The 24778-nt window shown below is 48.7% G+C and overlaps 1 protein-coding gene across 1 annotated transcript; it reads left to right on the plus strand.

Annotated features, from left to right (window-relative positions):
• The first annotated feature begins 1199 nt into the window (after nucleotides 1-1199).
• On the plus strand, nucleotides 1200-23173 carry cspg4ba (chondroitin sulfate proteoglycan 4ba). The gene is given in 12 exon segments (XM_068703853.1): nucleotides 1200-1301; nucleotides 5146-5309; nucleotides 7747-8637; nucleotides 8639-10407; nucleotides 10409-11300; nucleotides 11652-12125; nucleotides 12312-12488; nucleotides 16206-16404; nucleotides 16629-16760; nucleotides 18273-18445; nucleotides 18909-19092; nucleotides 19724-23173. Coding segments are annotated over 12 exon segments (7203 nt in total). The 5' UTR covers nucleotides 1200-1213; the 3' UTR covers nucleotides 21784-23173.
• Nucleotides 23174-24778: the final 1605 nt, after the last annotated feature.

Here is a 24778-nt window from a genome sequence, read left to right on the forward strand (position 1 = left end):
TCAGGGAAAGAAGTGGACAAAGCTTTACGTGACGTCACACGGTGGTTTGCGGAATGCCGTCTTTGAAGCCTCAAGTTAGGCATTTTGGCCCCGCGCCATCTTGGTTTTTGGAACCAGAAGTGTGAATACAAAGGGTTAAAGTTGTAGGACTGAAACACAGATAACTCTGTGGCAGCGACCCGTCAGTCACAAGGTAGCCCCGCCCCCTAAATCATCCCCTGCTTTATGGTCTGTTTGACTGTAAATGGAGCATAATGTACTAAATGAACATCATGCTGTATTGAAGAAGACTGTAAACTAGAGATTGAGACCATAAACTCATGTTTACAATGTTTACTGAGGGAATAAATCAAGAGAGAAGTAGAGTCATTTTAGACTAGACTTCTATACAACCAGAGGAGTCGCCCCCTGGTGGACACTAGAGAGAATGCAGCTTTAAGGGACTTTCAAAAGTGTCTTTATATCTTTTTGGTGCTTCTTTATACGCATGAAAACTACATTTCACAGGTTTGGAGTACAACACTATAACTAATCTGAACGTTTTAACGTGTCACCAGCCCCTGATGGAGGTCACACTCATGTCTCCATGACGTTAAACATATTAATAGATCTTTTGGACATTTTTGATTTATCTGTATCAAACAACTTTGGATTTCAATGAAAAATTAAAGTCTCATTAAGGGGTAAATACCCCTTAAGCCATGCATATATTAAATTATAATACCCCTGACAGGAAAAGTAGGATTGGCTCAAATTAAAAGCCCCAAATTTTTTTTTATTTGACCTTAAATTAACCTGAAACCTGGAGAGTTAAATACAAAATGCAAAGTAAAATGTAGCTATAATGTGATCAACAAATAGCTCTTTCAACTTTATTTATTTCACAATTATACATCCAATACAAATAGGGTTAATTAAAATCTTCTATTTCCACTCATGTTCTGTCTTTTATTTTGAAAACTAAGATTTTTTTTTTGCTTTGAGAAGAACACACAAACACACACACACACGCGCGCGCGCGCGCACGAGGCGGAGTTTATCGAGGACCTCCGTCTGGGCGAATCAGTCCAGTCCACTTCAGCCTCGCACAGCGTCACGACAACAACTGTTGTGTTTCACGGTGCCGAAGCGCTGAAGAAGTGACAAAACAATGTCCGTTAAAATGTAACCGCACACGTCCGGTAACGTTCGCGTTCCCACCGGGAGAACAAAGATGGACCCTGTTGCGAAAAACACCCAGAAGAAGTTGTGGCTCCGCGGTCTGCTCTGGTGGTCTCTCGTGCTCGAGCTGGCGTCGGGAGGTAACAACTTTTTACACCTTTTTTTAAACTTTTTTTTTTGTGTTCTTCAATGAAAACAAACGAGAGATAAACTCCTTTCGTGGTGCTTTCATGCCGATGTGTTAATCTCATAACCATATCATTATAGTGGGTAATTTTGACGAGTTTCTTCCAGGTGTTTGTAGTTTACGGAGGAACTACGTCCACCCTGAAGGCCACTTGTTATAACCGCCACTTCGGTGGTCAGTACACGCGACCGTTAATGGCTGACAGTGATTTCACCTCACGCGCAGGCTACAGCGGACTATTTCTGTACTATCACAGGAGCCGCGCGCCTCCCAAAAAGCAGGCTCGCGCTGTATCACCTTACCGGGACGATTGTTCCCGTGTTTCCCGTCGAGTTGCCCGGTAGAGGTTCGCTGGTCTTAACATTGTGAACGAGGTTCTGGCTGAGTGACCAACGGTTCATTCACAACCGCAGATGGTCATTTTTTTTTATTTATTTTTTTTAGCTTTTGTACGCAGCTTGATTGTGCATGATTTTCTCAAATTAATGAGGCCATTAATTAAACATCACGTGCTTATCTCAGATAAATGATTTAAGCACGCGCGCTGCCTCAAATTACCGTATCACAGGGAGCAAGCGGCAAATGGGACTGTGATGCAATGTGACTGCGTGACAACAGCACACTCGGATTGAAATCAAAGAAATGGACAGGCGTTGAGAGAACTGTGCGCGTGTGTGTGTGTGTGTGCGTGCGTGCGTGTGTGAGAGCTTTCTCGTGAGTCACAGCTTCAGATGTATGTTATTTGCATCCATGTGGGCATTCATTAGCCTCTCTGGTTGATTTGATCCCATGCATCCATCCAGGCTCTGCCTTCCCTAACCCGGGGACAATCAGGAATTATTTCACCATGACTCAGTCTCACCACAGCCTTCATTGAAAAATAATAACGTACAGTATTAGACATTTGTTTCACCTCAATGCATATCTATATATCTATATATTTCCCTTAGTGTTCTGGAACCCTTGTTGAAACATCCACAGTGCATCAGCATTCCAGAGTGGCATGAAAGTCAACACAAAACCCCCAAAGAGGCTCTTGTGAGCGCTGGTCTCAGCCCTCCAATTACGTGTTTTGCTGAAAGGTCACTGGCTTTGTTCTTTGTGAAATATCACCTTCAGAAACATGCAGATTACAGAACCACCTCTTGTGTTTATGTGTGGGCTATTGTTTTTCTGGCACTGCTCTTTCATTTACCCTCCACTCCCCCTCTCTCCCTCCCTCCCCTAAACATGTCCATGTTTCAGCATGTGAGCGCTCCTCTTTCCATCCTTTCCCCCGGCTCTTCAAGAATCCAGTAAACTGTGGGGGAAGACCTATATTGTTTGTTGCTTCTTTTCTTTCTTTTTTTTTGTTCTAACCAAACACGACGCTCGATCGCACGGCTTTAACGTCGCAACCGGCGAAATACAATTGAGCATCCGTGTCCGTCCCCATGACTCTGAAGGGAACAAATGTCCTCTTCTCTTTTTTTTTTCGCAAATGCTCCCTTCCCCGTCGAGCGGAGCTAGTCAGATGAATGAACACGTGTGTGTGTGTGTGTGTGTGTGTGTGTGTGTGTGTGTGTGTGTGTGTGTGTGTGTGTGTGTGTGTGTGTGTGTGTGTGTGTGTGTGTGTGTGTGTGTGTGTGTGTGTGTGAGAGAGAGAGGGAGGACGGGTCACGCTGGATGCTGTTCTTGTGGGCCAGTCGATGCGTTTGACGGGGCCCGTGACACCCGACCGCTCCGTTAATTAAAGTAGTGAACTACCCTATTTATATGTCTTTGGTTTGAATAAATTAAATTTAAAAAACACAAGCACCTGGAGGATATATGTTTTTAAAATATATTCCAAACTTTGTCACGCTTGTGTCTGCCCTTTACGTGATTATTCACTTCTCTGTGTGTGTGTGTGTGTGTGTGTGTGTGGGAGCAACAGTGTGAGGTTTATGTGGAGAACGTGTCGTCACTTGAGCTGTGTGTGTTTGTTGTGATTAAATAACTCGAGGAGTCTTTAATCAAAGGGCGAGATCAGTTTGATGTACGGCTGTGGGCTTGATGAGGTATTTCCTTTTTTAATCTACGATTAGAGGGCTGATAGGGTGAGTCAATTAAAAGGAAATTAATTATTTTGGACGATTGATTTATTGTTTCAAGCAGAATATTCACTGGTTCCAGCTCGTCCGTTTGTGACGGTGAACTGAGTGTTTTTTTAAGGTCGTTTAAGGTCAAACCGAGACGTCACGTTGGCGTTGAGGACGTCGTCATAGTAACCGATAACGACGCTAGTTGCATTCTACAAAAGATTCCTCTGTTAAGATGAACTTGACCAAACCTAGACTGTGTTCATTTGCAATTTGTTGAAATTCGTCTTGTCAGTCTGGAGGAGGACAAAACAGATTTGTTCCGTCTTTTATTTCGTAAATGAGCCAATTATTTTTGAGGAATCCTGGGAGACGAGGGGAAAACAAACCACTCCCTCTTCTGCTATATATACATGTTTTTATATATCTTAAGTTCATGTTGTAAACGTGTTTCCTTTCCTTTTTAGCGCAGCCTGAGCTTTGATTTAATATCGTCTTTTTGTCTCAATCAGCTCCTGTTGACTGCATGTCTTCGTGTCCGGAGGGCTGATTTACACGCTTTACTGGTCTAACTGAGCCGCTCGTACAGATTGGATTCAATCGAGCCAATTAGTGCATTAACCCTTTTTTTTAGGAGTAACGACAATGCATTAGCTCACATCGACTGTATCCAGCCTCCCCGGTGAGTCACTCTGTTCTCACCCTGGGTCACGAGCTGCAGATGTGTATATCAAGCTGGGGGGGGGCGGCCACGTTCCTTTTAATATGCGTGGGAGCCGCGGAGCTCGTTTTAAAGTAGCGAGCTGCTGGTGTGGGAGCGCTTCAGAGCTACGCTTCAGAGCTACGCTTCAGAGAGCCAGATTACAGGGCGACGCCAGATGCCCGGGAGGTGAGATTAGCAGAAACAGCTGGGTCCGTCCGCCGCAGTTGTCTCTGGAACACGAGGCGCTGTGGGGACGTCGGGGGGGTGGGGGGGGGGGGGGGGGGAGGGAGCAGGGCAGGCCTGAACGCGTCCCGCTTCCCCCTCCGAAGCTCATCCTCCGTCTCTGTTGTGGCATTAAAGTCAAACACCTTTACGGTAAAATGTGGGGAAAAAGAGCCGCGTCAGGCAACTTTCTCGAGCACACACACACACACACACACACACACACACACACACACACACACACACACACACACACACACAACCTGCAATTCTACAGAGGAGGTTGTTACTCTGCACATCAAGGCGCTTCATGATTGAAGCTCTTGTGATGCGTATAAATGATCAGGCCCACCAGGAAGGGCGAAACCCAGCAGAGAATCTTACAAGCATGCTTTTAAATCGGGGCGAGGTATAATTTGTGGTGTGTGTGTGTGTGTGTGTGTGTGTGTGTGTGTGTGTGTGTGTGTGTGTGTGTGTGTGTGTGTGTGTGCTTCCCACACACACACACACACACACACACACACACACACACACACTCTCCACTTGTAAAGAACAAGCAGGATGATAAATAGCCTGACTTTCACATCTAAATGTCACATGTTGGCTATATTAAGACCACAATGCTTGACTTGCCTGTGTGTTGTGCTACTGTACTTTCTGTTCTGTTTCCTGGTGTTCAGGCTCCATGAGACAGTGAGCATCACGTTTTGAACACACACACACACACTCCCTCTTTGTCCTTTCTTTGTCTTTTTAAAAAATAAAAATCTCCCCCCCCCCCCCCTCTCTCTCTCTAACGTCTCTTTCTCCAGCTTCCTTCTACGGCGACGGCTTCGTGCAGCTCAAGGCGACCGAGTCGTCCGACCGTAACGCGCTGCGCGTCCGCTTCCGAACCTCCAGCGCCGGCGGCCTGCTGTTCCTGGCCGCCGGCCGGACCGACCACTTCCTGCTGGAGCTCCACGCCGGTCGCCTGCAGGTGGGTACATCCGTGGCCCCCGGCGCCTGTGAGCGTATATACATGACCGCACACAACACACACACACAAGGATCATCTTGTGGAAAGACATGACAATCTCACACACACACACACACACACACACACACACACACACACACACACTCTGTAGCCGCCTGAAGCGTGGCTCCATGGCCGTTGACGGTGTCACTCTCTCGACACAGTAACACAAGCGGACAAGCCTGCCTGCTGTCAGCGGAGTGTTAACTCCGTACCAGTCACTTGCAGCAACTCCTCATATATGAGATATTAATTTGACTAATTTATGAATCATTTCATCTCTTGATTTAATGGACAGGATATATTATAGCTTATGTCTTTATATAAGGATACATGCTATAATATATATAAAAAAAAAGTACTGTAGTTGTTTTTGCTTTTATAAAAATTCTCTGAATTTCAAATTTAGCACCTTTTTTTTAAATTTAAATTCAAATAAAAGAATTCAAGTTAAAATAAAAGTACTAATATTGCCACAATATTCATCTGTCTTTACACAGTTACAAGATTTAGGATTGTCGTGCGTCCCGAGTCGGACGCACTATTTTTAGCCTTGCTGGGAGGATTTACGGGGTGAAATACATTTGTCACCTAAAAACTGCTTGTAATGCAAACCTGTGAGCGTCTCTGCCAGATCAGATCAGCACACAGAATGGGACGGACGAACTGTGGGAAGCTTTTTTTATTTTAATATGCAGACACTTTCATAAGAAACGCAGGAAGTCCTGCATTATATCCTTGTGGCTGATGCTTCTGTTGGTGAATGAATGAATGACAACTGCGTTGCATTTTTTCCAGTGAGCTGCTCGTTCTTCGTCCCCCCCCCCCCCCCCCCTCGTTCCTTTTTAAACTGGTCACCAAACGATGCTCCGTTCGCTCGCACAAGTTTACCCTCGGGGGGGGGGGGGGGGGGGGGGGGGGGGGGGCTTTCGGGGGGTCTCATTCCGTGTGAGTCAGACGTGAGCGGCGCTGCCTGGACGCCGTGAATAGCGGGGAGCTCTGGAGGAGCGGCGGCGTCTAAATGCAGCGTCGGTTGGAGACGGTGACGTGACGCTCAGCGGACATACAGCCTCAGGCAGGGAGATGATCGCTCTCTTCCTGCTTTATAATCGCAGACAAAGCTCGCTGTTATTAACAACAGGTGACATCATGATACAAGCAGGCTAAGTGCTGTTTCCCTTTTCCAGGTGTCACGCTGTCTACAGTCATTTAAGCCATAATGTCTTAAGGTTACACAAACTGTTATTTCAACATATTTTAAGATCTTTTAATTTGTAATGATGGATATATATTTATTAAAATATTATTCTTTAGAAATCTTCATAATCATGCCAGACAGTTGAAACCCGTACATGTAATTTTTAAACAAGAGTCTACAGCTGTGGTAAAGGCACCGTCTGCTTTTAGCTGGATGCTAATGTCAGCCTCGGTTGCTAACATGCGGATGTTTAGTGGGTGTGTGATGTTGGAGTAAAGCTCGGAGTAGAGCCCGCCGCTCCTTTTGTCGTGGAAAGGAGCCGGTCGAGGTTGGTTTCGGGCATCTGGTGAGGATGCCGCCCGGGGCGCCTCCCTAGGGAGGTGTTCCAGGCACGACCGGCTGGGAGGAGACCCCCCGAGGGAGGCCCGGGACCATATCTCCAAACTGGTCCTGGGAGCGCCTCGGGATCCCCCCAGTCAGAGCTGAGCTGATGTGGCACCGGGAAAGGGAAGTTAGGGGGTCCACCTGCTGGAGCTGTTGCCCCCGTGACCCGATCCCAGATAAGAGGTTGAAGATGAGACGAGATGAAACCACAGTAGTTTGGCGTGACCCCTGATAACGGCGCTAGATGAAACATTAGAGGATCACCGAAGTAATTACAATTCATCCTGAGGCGGGTCATGAACGCTAACAAAATGTAATCCATCCGGTAGTTGCCGAGACATTTTTATTCAACATTCATTTAATTGTAATATCAAGAAAAGTTGAGGCGTCGCCAAGGCCATCGGGATTCATCTTCTGGGTACGACTGATATTTTAGTACCAAATTTAACAGCGATCCGTTGCAACAGTTATGAAATGTTTCTAAGAAACAAAAATACAACCAACAAATGCGTGGTGGTGCAAGAGGAAAAGTTAGGGGATCAAATCAGGAGGCTTCACCGTCTAGGGACCATGAATCATCCAATACTTCTTGAGGTATTTCAAAGTGGTGGACTATCTGACCAACACCACCGTTCCTATAGAGAGGCACGTCGCCAACCTCACAGCAATCATTCTGAATGTGGGACATAACTAAACATATCTATTCATAACTGATGAGCCTGATTTTATGTACATTTACCTTTTTTTTTTTTTTTTTTTTTTCATTCATGCAATATAGCCTCATTTGTAATCCTGTTGTTTTGTTGCTTCCCTCAGCTGAAACTGGACCTCGGATCGGGGGAGGTGGTGTTACAGTCGGAGAGAGGCACCCAGCTCAACGACCTGGCCTGGCACTCTGTGGAGGTCCGCCATGCGCTGAACAACGTCACTCTGACCGTCGACAAGAACTCTCACACAGATGTAAAGACGCCGGGCTCCCATCACCAGCTCCGCATTGTGGACGGGCTCTATGTCGGTGGCGCGGGAGGCCTGGACAGACTTTACCTCCCCAGAGACCCGATCGGCTTCCGAGGCTGCATGGACGAGGTGGTCTTCAACGAACACGACTTGCTGTCGTCCCTGAGGCCGTATACCGGATTCAAGAATGTCCACGAGGTGTCGTTGGGCTGCAGTCCCCAATTCTTTGCCACCGAGGAGGACCCCATCAGCTTCTTCAGCTCCAGGGCTTACATTTCTGTTCCAACCTGGAACGCCCAGCAGGAAGCGATATTTGAGTGTGTCGTGCACACTTCAGCCAAAGAGGGAATTATCCTCTACAATTCCGCCAGAGAGGGGGACTTTGTTGCTGTAGAGATTCAGGAAGGTTTGCCGGTGGCCATTGTTGGGAAAGGTGGAACCAAAACCGAGCTTCGATCCCTCACATTCATCAATGACAGGAAATGGCATTCTGTCAAGTTGCATTTCAGTACCAAAAGCCTCGAGCTTACTGTGGATGGAGAGGTAGTGAAGAGCAGCATTAGTTCTGGTTCAAAGGGGCTTCAGCTCAAAGGTTATCTTTTTGTTGGAGGTATCGATGATGGCACCAGATCCGAAGTCAGGAAGGTGGGGCTCGTCTCCGTGTCTGGAAAGCGTGTCAGAGGAGGTTCCTTTAAAGGATGTTTGAAGAATATCGAAGTCAATGGAGTGAAAACCGGTCTCTCCAACGCGGGTAGTCACCAAGGATATCTCGGTCGGTTGTGAACCAGAGAAAGAACCAGAACCCTCGACCACTACGAGTGCTCCGGTACCGTTCTTTCGCTTGGCGACGCCAACGCCGTCGCTTCACACGTCCACCCTCGCAAGGGGCTTGGACAAAAAGTACGGCTCGAATTTTGTGCAGCTCAAAAACCTCGTGGTTCAGGAAGGCGGCCGAGCATCTCTCGAGGCCAAACACATCAAGGTCCTCTTGGACTTCAAGAAGCTTGGCATTCGACAGTCCCAGATCATCTTCAGGATCCGGGAGCAACCGATTCGCGGTCAGATAAGGCTTGACGTCGATCAGGACCAAGAGGAGAACACCTTCAGCATGTTGGACCTTTGGCACGGACGGGTGATGTACATCCATGGAGGCTCAGAGGAACCAGATGACTTCTTCATGTTTTCAATGTATTCTAGCAGTAGAAAGCAAGTTCCCGATTATCTGAAGAGCAGCAAATTGTACCGCTACAATATTACCTTGACACCCACCAACGATGCACCTGAGTTGAGTCTCCCTGAAGGAAATCTCTTTGTCCTGTTGGAGAACTCAAAGAAACGCCTCACCACCGATGTCCTGAAAGCCACGGACATCGACAGCAGCTACACCGACCTTATCTTCTTTGTGCTCGGGAATCTGAACGCTGATGCAGGATATCTGGAAATTGAAAACAACCCCGGCAAGGCGGTGACCTCGTTCTCATATTCAGACTTGGAGGAACTGAAGGTGCTCTATGTTCACGCGGGGGTCCGAAACTCTAGGATAGTTCTCAGAGTCAGCGATGGGGAAAAGGTCAGCAACACTGTGGTCCTAAGGGTCATGGCTGTAGCGCTGGAGTATAAGATCGCCAACAACACGGGCCTTGAGATCGTTCAAGGAGAGACGGCTATACTTGGTTCAGAGCAGCTGGCTGTGCAGACCAACGCTGTGAAACAAGTCGTAGATGTCCGATTTGACGTCATTGAACCGCCTCAGTACGGAGAACTCCAAAGACTTCACTCCAGCGGCGAATGGAGGCCCACCGACTCGTTTTCCCAAAGGCTTCTCGAAAAAGAGCGCCTGAGGTATGTCAGCACCTATCAAGAAATCCAGACGTCCAACGCCACCGATTACTTCAAGAGCAAAGTTAACGTGGCCGCAAGGGCAACCACTGAAGTCCTCTTTCCAATCACTGTGAAGTGGGTCAAGTACCACCTGGTGAGGAATGTTATGATCGACATGGATAAAACTAGAAAAGTGACACTGGACTCCGAGCATCTTTTTGCCACGGCCGAAGGCGCGACCCTCTCGGAGGAAGACATCCGTTACCGGGTTCTCACCACGCCAAAGAAAGGGAAGCTCCTGCTCGACGCCGCGGTCTTGGGGAAGAACTCGACCTTCAGCCAAAAAGATGCGACCGATCTAAGAGTGCGTTACGAGCTCGTCGACAGGCCTCACGAGGATACGAGCGACAGGTTCAAGTTTCAGCTGGTGTCCAAACACGCTCAGTCACAGTACTACGACTTTCGGTTCTCCATTAAAGCCGACGTCAACAGCGTGTTCATGAGAAATGACGGACTCTCGCTGCAGGAGGGAGAAAGCAAACTAATCACCAAAGACGACCTGTTTGCCGAGACTTTGAGCACAAAGGATATGTACTACACGGTGATAAGCAGCCCTAGACATGGGAAGCTGGCCCGTATTAGCCAGTCGAATTCCAACGCCAGCTACGACAACATCTTAACCTTTAGTAACCAGGACGTGGATGATGTACATCCACGATGATGGTGAAACGACGCGAGACGAGTTCACTTTCATAGCCTCCACCAGCCAAGGGTTCAGATCCTCGATCACGGTAGACGATGTCGGCTCCAAAGAAGGAGTTTTCAACATAACCATTGGGCTGGTCAACGACCAGAAGCCTGTTCGTGTTGTTGATAAAGTGTTCCACGTGGTGAGGGACGGACAGAAGATACTCACCATAGAGGATTTGCGTTATCACGATGCGGACTCGGACTTTGACGACGGCCAGTTGATCTACACTCGACGCGGAATCCCGATGGGAGACCTAGTGCTGGTCAACGACACCGCTCATCGGCTGTTTCAGTTCCGACAGAAGGATTTGGAAGAAAGGCGAGTGTTGTTCGTTCACAAGGGCGTGAGCGCCGGCAGGTTTGTGCTCTTCGTCTCGGACGGAAAGCACTTCGTGTCGAGCCTTCTGGACGTCAGCGCGCACGAGCCTTTCTTGAGGGTCGCCGACAACACCGGCCTGCTGGTGCAGAAGGGCCGGTCCGTCACCTTTTCCGCAAGCAACTTCAGCGTCGTATCAAATTTGGACATCAGAGACGACGAGGAGGTCGTGTTCGTTGTGGACGGGGCTCCCAGGTACGGGGGACTGTATCGCGGTGAAACGAAGGCGGAGTCGTTCTCGCGGTCCGACTTGAAGGCCGGGCTGATCTCCTACCGGCACAACGACAGCAGGCACCTCGCGGACTCCTTCAACCTCACGGTGAGCGCTAAAGGGCTTCGGCTGGCGGCGAGGATCAACGTGAAGGTTTACCTGGAAAGTCATCAGAGGCCACCCATTGTGCTGCATCACAACATCCTGCTGGTGGAGGAGGGGAAACCAGTGAAGATCAGCGAAACTAAGCTAGAGGTGAGCGTTTCACAAGAGAGGCCGGCTGAGAGGAGTTAATCATCAATTTATGTTTTGGTTCCAATTCTATGACGGCCGTTTCGAAGGCCAACACCATCTTCTTTTAAATATCTTTATAATTTAATATGGTTTTCCTTCATTATTCAACCCTTTACAGAGGCTAATACTGTCCAGAATGTGTTGTTATTAGAGCTTCTGCTGCTCTGAAAGGGCAGATCCTGACTGCTGACCAGTCTTTGTTTTACACAGATGCCACGTTACATCAAGACCTAAATGACAGCTAAGCGGTCGTGGCACGTGGAGCATTTCAAAATTTGAACCAGTGAATATGTTTTGTTCCGATGGCTGCAGGTCACTCACGAGGACAACCTGCCATCAGAGATTACATTCACGGTCAAGGTGGCCCCGTCTCATGGCTTTCTCCGGCGTTTCGCCGAAGTGGAGGGGATCTACGTAGGAACCCAGCGGTCCCCTGTCAAGACGTTTACCCAAGAGGACGTCAACGCCGGCAACATCCAGTACGTGCAGACGGAGCCCGACAGAGCGAACGACACGTTCCTCCTGGACGCCACCAACGGGGTGACGGACGTCGCCGGCATCGGCATGTCCGTCGACATCATCCCGCGCCTCATCCCGCTGCAGGTCTCCAACTTCACGCTGAACGAGGGCGCGCCCAAGGCGCTAACGCGGGACGTGCTCAAGGTCGCCAACCGGCACTTTGCAGGAATCAACTTCCTGTATAGTCTGACCGAGCCCCCGCGGCACGGTCACGTTGAGCACTCGCGACATCCCGGTGTGGCCTTAACCTCTTTCACCAGGAGGCAGGTGAGACATCCTGACACACGCGCTCCTATGGTTGCTACGGAAACATGTATTTTTGCTATAATCATTGCTCTTTTACAGGCGTTTTTTAAAAATGTTTTGTAACCTAAAAGTAGCCAAATGAATCATTTAAATCACACCATGAAACATAGCCCTTCTCTCAATCGTCTCCGTGGTTTGTCTAATCAGGTGGAGCACGAGTTCATTTACTACGTCCACGACGGCAGCGAAACCTCGGCCGACTCCTTCACCGTGGCGGCCAACGACACGGGCCTGAGGAAGCGGAGCGCGGCCCAGACGGTGCACATCCAGGTTTCAGCTGTCAACGACGAGCCTCCTGTTATTACAGCCAACAGGGTCCTCAGGGTGAGTGCTCTGCTGCTCTATATTTAAACTCCTTCTCTCTCTTTTTTTTTGTCTGGCACCATAACTTACTGTCAGACAGTTTTCATGTGGGCAGTGTTGCAGGTTGCCATGGCTGGCTGGATTAGGGAAACTATGCTCGCTATGTGGAGGAGAGTCACAGCACAGAACAGACGTGTGATGGTGCTTTGGGGGGGTTTTTGTAGGAAGTGCCTTGTTGTGGTGCTAAAGTGTTAAGCTCTCAAACTAATTAACTTGCTATTAAAATAAAGCATTACTGGTTTTTTTTGCCGGGGTGGGTCGGCAGTTGAAGTGAAGAGGCAGCTGCTGTAGTTCAGGTTGACTGAAAACGAATTCTAATGAATGCAAAAGAGTTTAGATCAAATGGAAAATAACCCACAGGCAATAACGCAGACAGAAGGTCCCGCTGCCGAAAGTATGTCGCTCGTATTCGGACCGCTTCTCGTGAAGTGAGTGGCACGATGGCCCGGGATGGAAACGGGGAACGCTGGGACCACGCCGGGCCCAGATTCCTCCGCTTCACAACCCTGCCTCTTATTTAACACTCGTTGGTGAAAAGCACTTTTTCCAAATACGTCGGTCCTAAAGAAACCCCGCGTGTGTCCGTGTGCCGAGCGGCTGCTGCTGCTCGAGCGGCAGGAGTTGGGAGCGGTCCAGCTGGAAGGAGAGGCTGAAGTTTTAGCTCTCCATTGTCTGAGCAGCTTTGCCTCCACATGCCTGGAATTCCTCTGCGGACTCTTGAGAAACCCGGATGAATTAAAGTCCTTTTTTTTTTTTAATTTTGGAACCGTGGATATTTTTTAAAAAGGGGTAACTTCTTCATGATTTCTGCCGATTTTTGTCAGTAGAAATCATAATTCCATTCATACGCTCATTATTTCACTAGATGTTAGATGGTGTCTAGATGGTGAAAGGTCTGGATTTTGTCCACAAGGTGGCTCTCTACCACTGCGCTTCTTCATGAACCCGTTCTGAGAGATTAACAGCCACGGAGTCCTTTATTCATTCCCAAAAATATGTGTTCATCAGAGAGCTAGTTTTGTAGCGGCTTTGATGTTTATATTTAAAAAGGACTCATCAGATTTGTATCACAGGGATTGTCTCTGTGCGTTATGTAAGATTGGCAAACGCTGAATACAAACCCCCCCCCCAAGATGAAATATGATCCAGTGTGAAATGGACACTTCCTCAAAAACACAAACTATTCAGTCAAAGATGAAACAAAAGGACAGAAGACATAACTTTGAGTAATGTAAATGTGACCCAGTACAAAAGGTTTGAGAGTCTCCCTGAAAGTCTTTATTTCATGTGACAACAGGAAGGCGGCTTAAAGGGAGAGTCTGGATGTTTTGAAGTGTGGTTGAATGAGCTCCTGCTCCACAGTCGGTGATTCACTACAGTGAGGCTTTTAGAGAAGCAGCACAGGAGCGGCAGCAAAACCCTGTTTTAGTCACCTCCAAAAAGGGCCCGCCTTAAAAAGCATCATTATCACTTTAAGTGTTCACACGTCAGACCACCAAACCAGGTGAGTCTACCTGGCAGAACCTCTTTTGGGTGGGCCTCAAACATCGAAACAAGCCGAGGTTTGGCAGTCGAGACTTCAATGAAAGCGGATCAAAGACGCGAGTGTGGTGAAGTTCTTCATCGCTAAAGCGTCCTGGTTTTTGGAGCTATTGATCTCGACCCCCCCCCCCCCCAGGGGACCTCACACGTCTCTTCTCTTGAATCCGCTGAGTCACAACTGATGCTGTTCCACAGACTGATCCCGCTGTGACTTCCTGTTAAACAAGGGGGGGGGATGAACACACACGCACTCACACACACACTCACACGTGGCAAGTCTTCTAGCGTAGGAGGACGTTATGCTGTGGATGTTGTGGTTTGCAGGTGCTAATTGAAAAAGTACCCTTGAGCTTCTGTTCCAGTAAGTAACACCTCCAGCGCAGTGAGAGGCCAGCCTCTGATTTATGGCCGTCATGTATCGTGTGATGTTGTGTTTTTGACCGACTGTCACAGAGCAGCGGTGGGACAGTTCCAGTAATGCTAGTTAGCTGTGATCACACCAAAAGAAGGCTAGAAAATCCATTTGTGAGCTACTGCTGGCTCAGAGCCACGGGACCCTGTGGTAACAGAAGTACTGGGAGAACAGAGACGTTCATATTATTAGTAACACCTGTGCTTGTCCTGTTAGGACAGTGTCTCCTGTGATGTTTGTCCTCCTCTGTGAGGGACGGCGGTGCGTTATGCAAGGGTTTGCTCCGGAGTGGAGAGGCTCGTCCTTTTGTTTGCCAAGTGTCTGCACGGTCCAGCAGCTCCGGTGCTCCGCGCGTCAATGAGTTCCTCTGTTCCTTCGCGTTAGCTCGAGGCTTTTGAATCTACATGGGAGGAGGAGGGGAGGGGGGGGGGGGGGGGGAGAGAGGGAGAGGGGGGAGGGGCTCAGCGGCGCCTCGCCGACACTCACTGTAGCCCGCCGGGATATATTTAGTCCTGAGACGTCTCCCTCGTTTGAAAGTGGACCCGAGTGACGTTGTTCCACGGGTTCGTTAGAGGGGAGAGAGAGAGAGAGAGAGAGAGAGAGAGAGAGAGACGTGAGAGAGAGAGAGAGAGAGAGAGAGAGAGAGAGAGACGTGAGAGAGAGAGAGAGAGAGACGTGAAATAGAGAGAGAGAGAGACGTGAAATAGAGAGAGAGAGAGAGACGTGAAATAGAGAGAGAGAGACGTGAAATAGAGAGAGAGAGAGAGACGTGAAATAGAGAGAGAGAGAGACGTGAAATAGAGAGAGAGAGAGAGAGAGAGAGAGACGTGAAATAGAGAGAGAGAGAGAGACGTGAAATAGAGAGAGAGAGAGAGACGTGAAATAGAGAGAGAGAGAGAGACGTGAAATAGAGAGAGAGAGAGAGAGACGTGAAATAGAGAGAGAGAGAGAGAGACGTGAAATAGAGAGAGAGAGAGAGAGATGTGAAATAGAGAGAGAGAGAGAGAGAGACGTGAAATAGAGAGAGAGACAGTGAGACACACAGAGAGAGAGAGAGAGACGTGAAATAGAGAGAGAGAGACAGTGAGACACACAGAGAGAGAGAGAGACGTGAAATAGAGAGTGAGAGAGAGAGAGAGACATGTGAAATAGAGAGAGAGACAGTGAGACACACACAGAGAGAGAGAGAGAGAGAGAGATGTGAAATAGAGAGAGAGAGACATGTGAAATAGAGATAGAGAGAGACAGTGGGACAGACAGACAGACAGACAGACAGTGAGAGAGAGACATGTGAAATAGAGATAGAGAGAGACAGTGAGACATGTGAAATGGAGAGACACACACGTGAAGTAGCCTCTGAGCTGGACCTGCAGCATCCTGGTCCATCGTGATGACGATGAGTGACATGGACTCATGCTTGTGTCTCGCTTCTTCTTCAGTGATACATCTGAGCACAAAGATACATCAGACATGATGATCCTGTTCTGTCTCATTTGATCCTTTTGAATTAGGGGGATTTCTCCCGAGACTGACTGGCATCCACAAATGGAAAAACAGCTTGAACATCGTGTAACAAACTATGACAGCATTTCATTCCATCTCTCAAAATAAATGTCAAACTGGCCGTCAAATCCCGTTAGCCCCCCCTCTATCATGACCCCCCCCCCCATGGATGTGGCCACGGAGATAACAGATGGAACCCGTCGGGTCCACCTTGTGTCCAGGTGTGGGTGTCCTCCATGACGGAGATCAGGCCGGAGGATCTAAGAGCGCAGGACCTGGACACCCCCCCGGCGGGGGTGCACTTCATGGTGACCCCGCCCAGCAACGGACACCTGGCCCTGAAGAGCGCCCCCGTGAGGCCGGTGCTCAACTTCACCCAGGAGCACGTGGACCAGGGCCAGCTGCTGTTTGTCCACAAAGGTAAGAATCAGTCGGCGTGAAGCTTTGTCGTATCCAGTCCTCTTGTTGTTGTTGTTGTTGTTGTTGTTGTTGTTCCGTCGGCGTCCACCAGAGGGTGCCGTTGACAGTTTGAGTCGCTCTCTTCTCGAGTCAACTGACAGCCCAGTCTTCCCGAATCCGACACATTTGCCTCAGAGTCCTGTTCAGACAGCTTTTGATTGTTATTGTTTCTATTGCGTGTCCAGGTGCCATGTCTGGAGGATTCAACTTCCAAGCCAACGACGGCGTGAACTTCACTCCCAGGCAGATCTTCAGCATCACCGCCAGAGCTTTGCTCCTCAGCTTAGAGACGAACCGTCCGCTCAAGGTGTTCCCAGGTAAATAAAGGATCAAAGTATTCTATAGTCTTTATTATTATCGTCAAACAACGCCAACGGGAAGTGTTTCTGCAGGTCTCCGCTCAGAATCCCTTCAGGTCGAATTATAACCCGGCACCTTTCCCAACAGCCGTGAAGTCGCTGCTTCGCCCCCGAAACGTGCGGCGAATCACGTCGTGCGGCGCGTCAGCCGCTGTCTGTTTCTGAGCTTTGTCCAGCGGTTCTGGGTTGGTGAGCTGGAAGGAGGAGGGTAATTGTGGAGGGCAGCAAACTGCCAACTGGCACGCTCTGCTGAGCTTCCCCCGGCCACGGGGCCAGAGTGGGTACTTGAAAAGCTGTGCCGCTGTCGGTCTGAGGACAGCCCTGTGCTTTGTGCCAGGCGGGGCAGAGAGAGAGAGGGGGGGGGGGGCTTTAACTGACAATGAAGGGTTTCGATTGGGGTGACGTGGAAACCCTTTTCACGGCGTGGAGGTGAGATTAGTGGTTTTCTTCTTCCCGGCAAAGCCCTCAAATGTGTGTGTGTGAGAGCGTTCAAAGGCTCCCCTCTAAACGGCCGCATGCGCCTCGTTTACCTGGAAGCGTTCTGACAGGAAGTCGCCGTGGTGTCGCCTCTTGATACAGGACTTCATGGTCAGAGGACGTCCACTTAGAATGACATCAAGCTGCGACGTGTTGTCACTGTTAACACGGTCATGGTGGGAATAATACAGAGCGCTGCCGGGATGACGTAGAGAAGTTAGCGTCACGCCGAAAAGCAGATTTCTCCCATTTGATTTTGGGTTCTTGCAGAAAATGAGGCGATATCCTTTAATTAAGTATGGGGATAAGAAGTGTGGGGACACAACAATATGTATATTATATATAAAAACCCATCTGGTGCAAATTCAGAGCGAGGTAAGTTGTCATTGTAAAGTCTCTCCCTCTTCCTCTAAGAATGAACTTTTCCCACGAGAGACTAATAACGACGAGGGGGGGGGGGGGCTCACGCCATGCATGAATGAGTCTCACTGTGCTTCGACCCCGTCTTCCTCCCTTCTATCGTTGCCTTTTATCAGCCAGTCTAACGTCGTTCATCTCGAGAAGAAAAGAAAAGATCCCGGTCCCCCCGGTCGTCCTGCCCATGAGAGACGTCTCTCTCTTTCCGTCCCGCTCCTGCAACGAGCTGATCCACTTTTAAGTTCTTGTTTTGGGTTCTTATGTAACGACCCCGCACTGCGGTCGGACGGTGCTGCTGAAAAAGAAAGAAAGTTAAAAAAAAAAGCCTGTGATGTCTGCGGCGCAGCTTTAATGTGACACATCAAAGGACGCTCGTCGGCCCGTCGCAGCGCTTGTTTTGCATCGTTTTGGTGTCAAATAGATGTGCGGCGCCTCCGGAGCGGAGGGGGGAAAACTTGCAACAATCGGATGCAGCCGAGAGATTTAACGGCTGTGGTGACGGCTAAGCAGAACACCAGACAATGAATAAACTCATGGTAACAAACCGCGATTCAATTTCACTCCCTTTCCCTCCAGGCTCCTCCACGCCGATCACAAACCGGTGTTTACGAGCGGTGACCAATGACCTCGGCAACACCTCGGCCCGCGTCATCGCCTTCAGTGTGATCCGGCATCCTAAGCTGGGCCGCCTGGTGACGAGGCAGCCGGGTAATTTGACGGCGGACATCTCCACTTTCACACAAGACATGGTGAGTGACGAACCGGAGGACTTGTCCCCTCACAAGACTACTCAAAAACAATGGATGTGAACCAGTTTTAAGATTCAGCACTCAATGTGGAAAGCTGCCAGATTTCCACGGTATTAATAATAGATGTTCTGCATCCTCATTCAGGAAACGGCCTTTTAGCTGAACGGAAAACATGCGAAGCTTTTACGTAATCGATTCTTCCTGATGGATTACGATACGACACATTTAAAGCCGCGTCGCTCCGTGCACTTTATTTACCGCTGAGCAGAGCAGATTCTGAATTAATGATGAAATCTCACACACGCCGCGGCGGAGAATAAATGTAGGCCACCGAGCTGTTTGTGCACTTGATTAAACCATCGGTTCACTTTCGGGGGGGTTGGCTGATCTGCGTGTTGTGCAAATGTGTTCATTTGAGTTTATTTTTGGACCCTGAGGTTCTCCTGTTGTTTGTCCCCCGCAGGTGGACAGGAAAGAGGTGGTCTATGTTCAAACCCCCATCGAGTCCGTGGGCTGGGAAGCGATGGACTCCATGACCTTCTCCGTGGCGTCGCCGCCTACTTCTCTGGACAGCCAGACCTTCAAAATCGACATTTCCTATGAGAACACTGGACCTGAACACAACACGGTCCTGCTCGCAAACACAGGTATGAACAAGAGTAAAGCACAAGTACTTGGCTGCATAGAAATTTTAGATGTTTACCAATTCAATTTCAAGAGATGTTTACCAATTTTTACCAATTAACGTCAACCTCACGGTGGCGCGAGAGGTAAAGTCATGAGAATCGCCAAAGTTGGTATGTCATCCATCAAATGTTTGTTGAGGTGTGTGTGTGTGTGTGTGTGTGTGTGTGTGTGTGTGTGTGTGTGTGTGTGTGTGTGTGTGTGTGTGTGTGTGTGTGTGTGTGTGTGTTGTCGTGGCAAAATGTGGTGACATTTCAGAAACAGATACTTTGCCGGGTGTTTTTATATGTCTGTCTGTGGACAGATTGTGTGACCGCAACCGTGCAAGATGCGGTCTCAAAACTTCACAGGTGTGTAGTTGAGATCAAGTTTAATGGCGCGGTCAAAGAGGGGCGTGGTCAGAGCGAGTGCGCCGGATGCAAGAGGGTAAGAAGTACAGCAGACGTCGTTGGTCACCCCCACCTTACGAACACTTGACGTATTTGGCGTCTCGGCCATCTTGCGATCCCATCACAAGATGGTCTCTAGTTAATACTTCAAAATGTTGAGCGGTGTTGTCCTCGGTGATTTAAAGAAATGTTTGCTTGCCGCTAGGTGCCGAGGCGACGGAAGGGCAGAGCGTCGTCATTGACGAGTCCAAGCTGGATGCCGGCAACCTGATGTCCAAGCTGCCGACGCCTCAGCGGAGCTCCCACGAGGTCTGGTTCCAGGTGACGACTCTGCCGCGGCACGGCATCATAGTGGTCGGCGAGAGAAACCTCACCAAGGAGAAACCCAACTTCTCCCAGTTCATCGTGAACAAGTACGGTATCACCTACAAGCACGACGACTCGGAGACGACTCGCGACTCTTTTTCGTTCAGTGCGTGGCTGAACCCGAAAGGCAAAACGGCGCAGCGGCCTCAGGACGGCGTCGATGTCGTCGAGGAGAGCTTCAACATCACAATCGCTCCTGTGAATGATCAGCCGCCTTTGCTGAAAACCAAAGCACCCAGTCTGAGGGTGGTACAGGGGGATACGGTGGCCCTCGGGCCTGAGAATCTCAAAGTGGAAGACTTGGACAATCCTCCCGAGGACATCGAGTTCTCTGTGATTAGCAAGCCGAACAATGGCTACCTCGCTCTCGAAGGGAGCTTGGACGAGTCGATAGTGGCCTTCACCCAGGCCCAGATCAATAACGGAAGCGTCTATTTCATCCATGACGGAAGCTCCGTCTCGGGGGTGTTCTACTTCAGTGTCACGGACGGCCATCATAAACCGATATATAAACTCTTCAACCTCGAAGTGACCGAAATCACCATTTCTCTGGTCAACTACACTGGATTGACACTGGAGCAAGGCAAGACGTCGGTGTCGGTGACCCAAGACAACCTGGCGGCTGAGACCAACGGGAAAAACGTCACCATTCGCTACCAGATCACAAGGCCTCCCAACTTTGGCAAACTTCTGAAGGACAACCGAGAGGCCGCACAGTTCGAACAGGAGGATCTACGGGCTGGAAGGCTGTCCTACCACATGACCTCCTTCACCTCTGCAGAGGACAGCTTCGAGTTCACCGCCTTCACTTCGGAGGCAAATGTGAGCGGCCAGATGTTCAACATAACCGTCAGACCTTTGATCCAGGTTGGGAGAGGTTTGAGGATTCCCAATGGGGTCGCTGTCAAACTCGACACCAGCTTCCTTGATGCCTCTGAACTGGCCAATATCAGTGACAGCGACCCTGTGTTTGAGATGATCTCCCATCCAAAGTATGGGAAGGTGGTTCGGACTAAACCTAAAGTGTCCGGGAAAGCTGTGCCGGTCGAGACCTTCACCTTTCGGGATCTGATGCAGCAGAAGGTATCCTTGGAGCTGAATGCCAACATGAGCGGAGTTCGAGAGCTAAACGACTCACTGGCGTTCCTACTGAAAGCTCAGAACATCCAACCTGCTAAAGGAGAGTTCCACTTCACCGTCGTGCCGTATGATCCGGCGCTTTTTCCGACCACGAAGAGCCCTGTCCCAACCACGCCACCCGTTCCTCAGACACCCGTCCGGACTTCCAGAAACGGAAGCGCCTCGCCAGTCCTGTCCACAGCTTTCCTCTCCACCCAGCAACCAAGCAAAAACCATCAAAAGTTCAAGGCACGCAACCGCTGGGGGAACCCCAACAGAACCAGCATTTTCAGCACCACTCTTGGCAAACCGACGCGTGGAACCGAGGACTTTCCCTTTAGGAACACGCCGGTACGCGTCGAGTCCTACCCTCAAAAAACCTCCAGTCCGCTCCTGGTCATCCTGCCGCTGCTGGCCCTGCTGCTGCTCGTAGTCATCTTCGTGGTCCTGGTTGTCTTTCTTCGACACCACAGGCGAAGGAAGCAGAGCGCCGCCGCACCGAAGGAGCCCTCCTCCGCCGGCCTCGCCGGCGCTCCGTCCTACCAAGGTCAGCCCCAGAGGAGCGCGACCGTTCCCACCGTCACCGTCACCCCGTTGACCCCCAGCTGCCCGGGCAGCCCCGCTCTCGATCGGTTACTCCTACAGAATCGGGCCTCGCCTTACGACACCATCGATTCAAACGCGCTCATGAGTACCTGGAGGAACGGTTCCCCTGTGTCGTCTTCCCAAATTATTAGGACCACCACCCCCACTCTGCAGACCAACCAGTACTGGGTATGATCTTCCACGAACCAGTATGTGTTCCAACAGATTCTGATTACTACCTAAGTAAAATGTGGTTGTACTTAAATGAGGCTGCAACGAACCAGCCATTAATCAGTATTTTCAATTAATACTGAAGCAAATTACAGTCATGTATCATGTTTCACTTGACGGACTTATTATCGCCCAACTCTGCAGCTTCATGGAGATTTCTTTTGTCTCATTTAGCTCATTGTTTTTACCGCGTAACGGCAAACATTTAGCAAACTGAAGACGTTTCTTGTCCGGAGTTGGAGAGAACCGGAGCTAAAAGGTCACCATGTGGCCAGAAACACAGCTCCAACGGGATGGAAGCATTGCTCTGTGACTGCTGGAAGAATAATGACGCAATTGTTTGCTTAAAACTTTTGAAATGACAACTTTACAGAAAGGACAGATGCAGCTTTTAAGGACGGAGGAAGCAGAAAACCACCGCGGTACGTTATTCAGTCGCTCGATCCTACCAAACGCCGCTGTGTGTCGAGTCCGGTGGGACAGATTTGGTTCCCTTGAGCATTTTACAAAGCGGTCCTCGTTGTGGTGAAACACTCGTTATCCGGTCCTCCTGCACGTCGAAGTCCTCATCCATTGTGGGTTAAGACCGTCGGAGGGTTAGGGTGACGCTGACGACGGCTCGAAACTGTGAATTACTGACGCAAAGATGTACAGTCTGAGCATTTCAATCCACTGTGCAGATTTTATACCGTTGTCCTGTATTATATATATACATATTAGAGTATATTAACTTTTTGTAACTCAGGTATGTTAACGGTCAGTTACTCCATGTTCCCTTTAGGGTTGCATGTATCGTCAGTCAGTGAGGTCTTTGTTTAACATAGAGTACTACCCCAGCATGGCTGTATATTTAAACAGGACAGTTATTTATAGGCCTGATCAAATCACACCGATTCAAATAATAGCACTGTTTTGTTTTTTTTATTATTATTTTACTATGCACAGTATTTATATATTTTTGCGTACAAAACACAATCAAGGCACTGATCGTATTCTCCCCGCCTTCACCTCAGTGATGTTGTCAGGTTCTTACAGTCCAACAGATCTGATTGGTCCGCATAACTTTAAGGAGATTAAACCCTAAAACATATTTGATCACTACTGACGGGTCTGTTCTTTGACTGAGAGGAGCGCTCTGGTCTTTACGTGCTTCTACTGTAGGTGGTTTGACACTGTAATGATGCGTCTACTGTAAATGAAAAACCACTGTAATAATGTTACGCAATCATTTTGTACTGAAGAGAAAAAAAAACAACTGTCTATCAAGTGTATTCCAGTCTCATCTTAACGATGTAACCTACTATGTAACAGAAGTGTCATATTTATTTATACCGTATATTTTTAATAAACCACTTTAAAACAAAGTGTGTGTGTGTGTGTGTGTGTGTGTGTGTGTGTGCGTGCGTGCGTGTGTGTGTGTGTGTATGTGCGTGTGCGTGTGTGCGCGCGCGCTCCTCTTAATAGCGCTTCACTCACTGCAACACAGGATGCTCTGCGCCAGAGGACCAATTAGAAAAAGATTAATTATCACCATCGCTTCTCCTATAGTCTCCTGCAATTACGGTAATCGTGGTTTCCTCACAACCATAGACACAAGGTGGAGGAGCAGAAGTTAAAACGTTTAATGTGATTTGGGGGAAAAAGCACAAGCGTCTCTTTTTGTGCAGCTGAAGCTTCGCTGCTGTGAGTCAAAAGTCCCCCGTGATTCGCGCTAATTTAGTTCTCTCTCCCCCCCCCCCCCCCCCCCCCGCGATGGCAAACCCACAGAATGCCGGCGGGACATTAAGGAAGTCTGTCCCTTGTTGCTGTGCACAGGTTTTTAATTTACTCACTAATGCAAATTGGCGCCGGTGTGCTAAAACGGTCTTGTTGACCGTAAAATGAGCTAATGGTTGCCGTGAGCCACGAGGTGGAAACCCGGTATTGTGATGTCAGAGTTCACCAGGAGGAGCTTCACTGTTAACCGCAGAGATTTAAGGGGAAATTGCATTATTCAATCCAAATCCATTATTATTACAGCCATGTAACAAAATGGAAACCAACCTGCCAAGAGAGGACCAAACACTGCAGACGAGAGAGACAAAGATCAGCCTGAAGGAGCTGCAGGAGGCTGGAGTTTCTGTCCACGGCACCAATTTAAGCCGTACTCTCCATAGTCTCCCGCGTGCCTTTTGGCAAACTCCAAATGAAAATCCATTTTAATTCCTGGTTGTAATGCAACTAAATAGGAAAAAAAAACGCAAATGGAGCAGGCTCTGTACAAAGAGCTGTACTCCAGTTGTAGCCCCACCAGCTTTACTTTATACTTCGGCTACATAACATAATCAATAACTGAATTATGATGTATTATTGTGGCTTAAGATAAGACATTGTAATGTACAAATTCATGCTTCGACGATTAGAAATCAATATAATTTCTTCTATGTAATGAGTACTTTTAACTTTTGACCTTACGTATATTTGGATGCTAATTCTTTTGTTGTTTTTTATGTAAAATTTGAAATTCAGGACTTTAAATTGTAACAGTGTTTCTATTATTTTATTACTACTTTTACTTCAGTAAAATATAGAGTAGTTCTTCCACCGCACAATCCCGGTTTCTCAGAACATTTGAGATGTAAAACTGTGATGATGTGTCGCACACTTGAACTACTGTAGGCCTGTGTGAAGGAGCAGCTTTTCAGTCGACACGAGGGAGAGGGATTCTGTGAGGCAGGATTTAGAAGATTACCCGCTTCCTCCCTAAACACACAAACGCAAAAATAAACACACAAACAGACAGACTGTCTTTGTACTTCTCTGTACGTCTGAATCCAAAACTGAACTCCAACCTCAATCCCAAACTGTCAAACCAGCATTGTTATTCATTTTGTGGCAAAAAATACCAACTTTGTTTGGGTTCTTTCCTCGCCACAAGCGTAGAGGTGAAGTCATGCACGACTGTTACAACGTGGTGAGT

The sequence above is a fragment of the Cebidichthys violaceus genome, unplaced genomic scaffold (assembly GCF_023349555.1).
Source record: "Cebidichthys violaceus isolate CVI_PGR_0920_01 unplaced genomic scaffold, fCebVio1.0.p SCAF_9, whole genome shotgun sequence".
NCBI lineage: Eukaryota > Metazoa > Chordata > Actinopteri > Perciformes > Stichaeidae > Cebidichthys > Cebidichthys violaceus.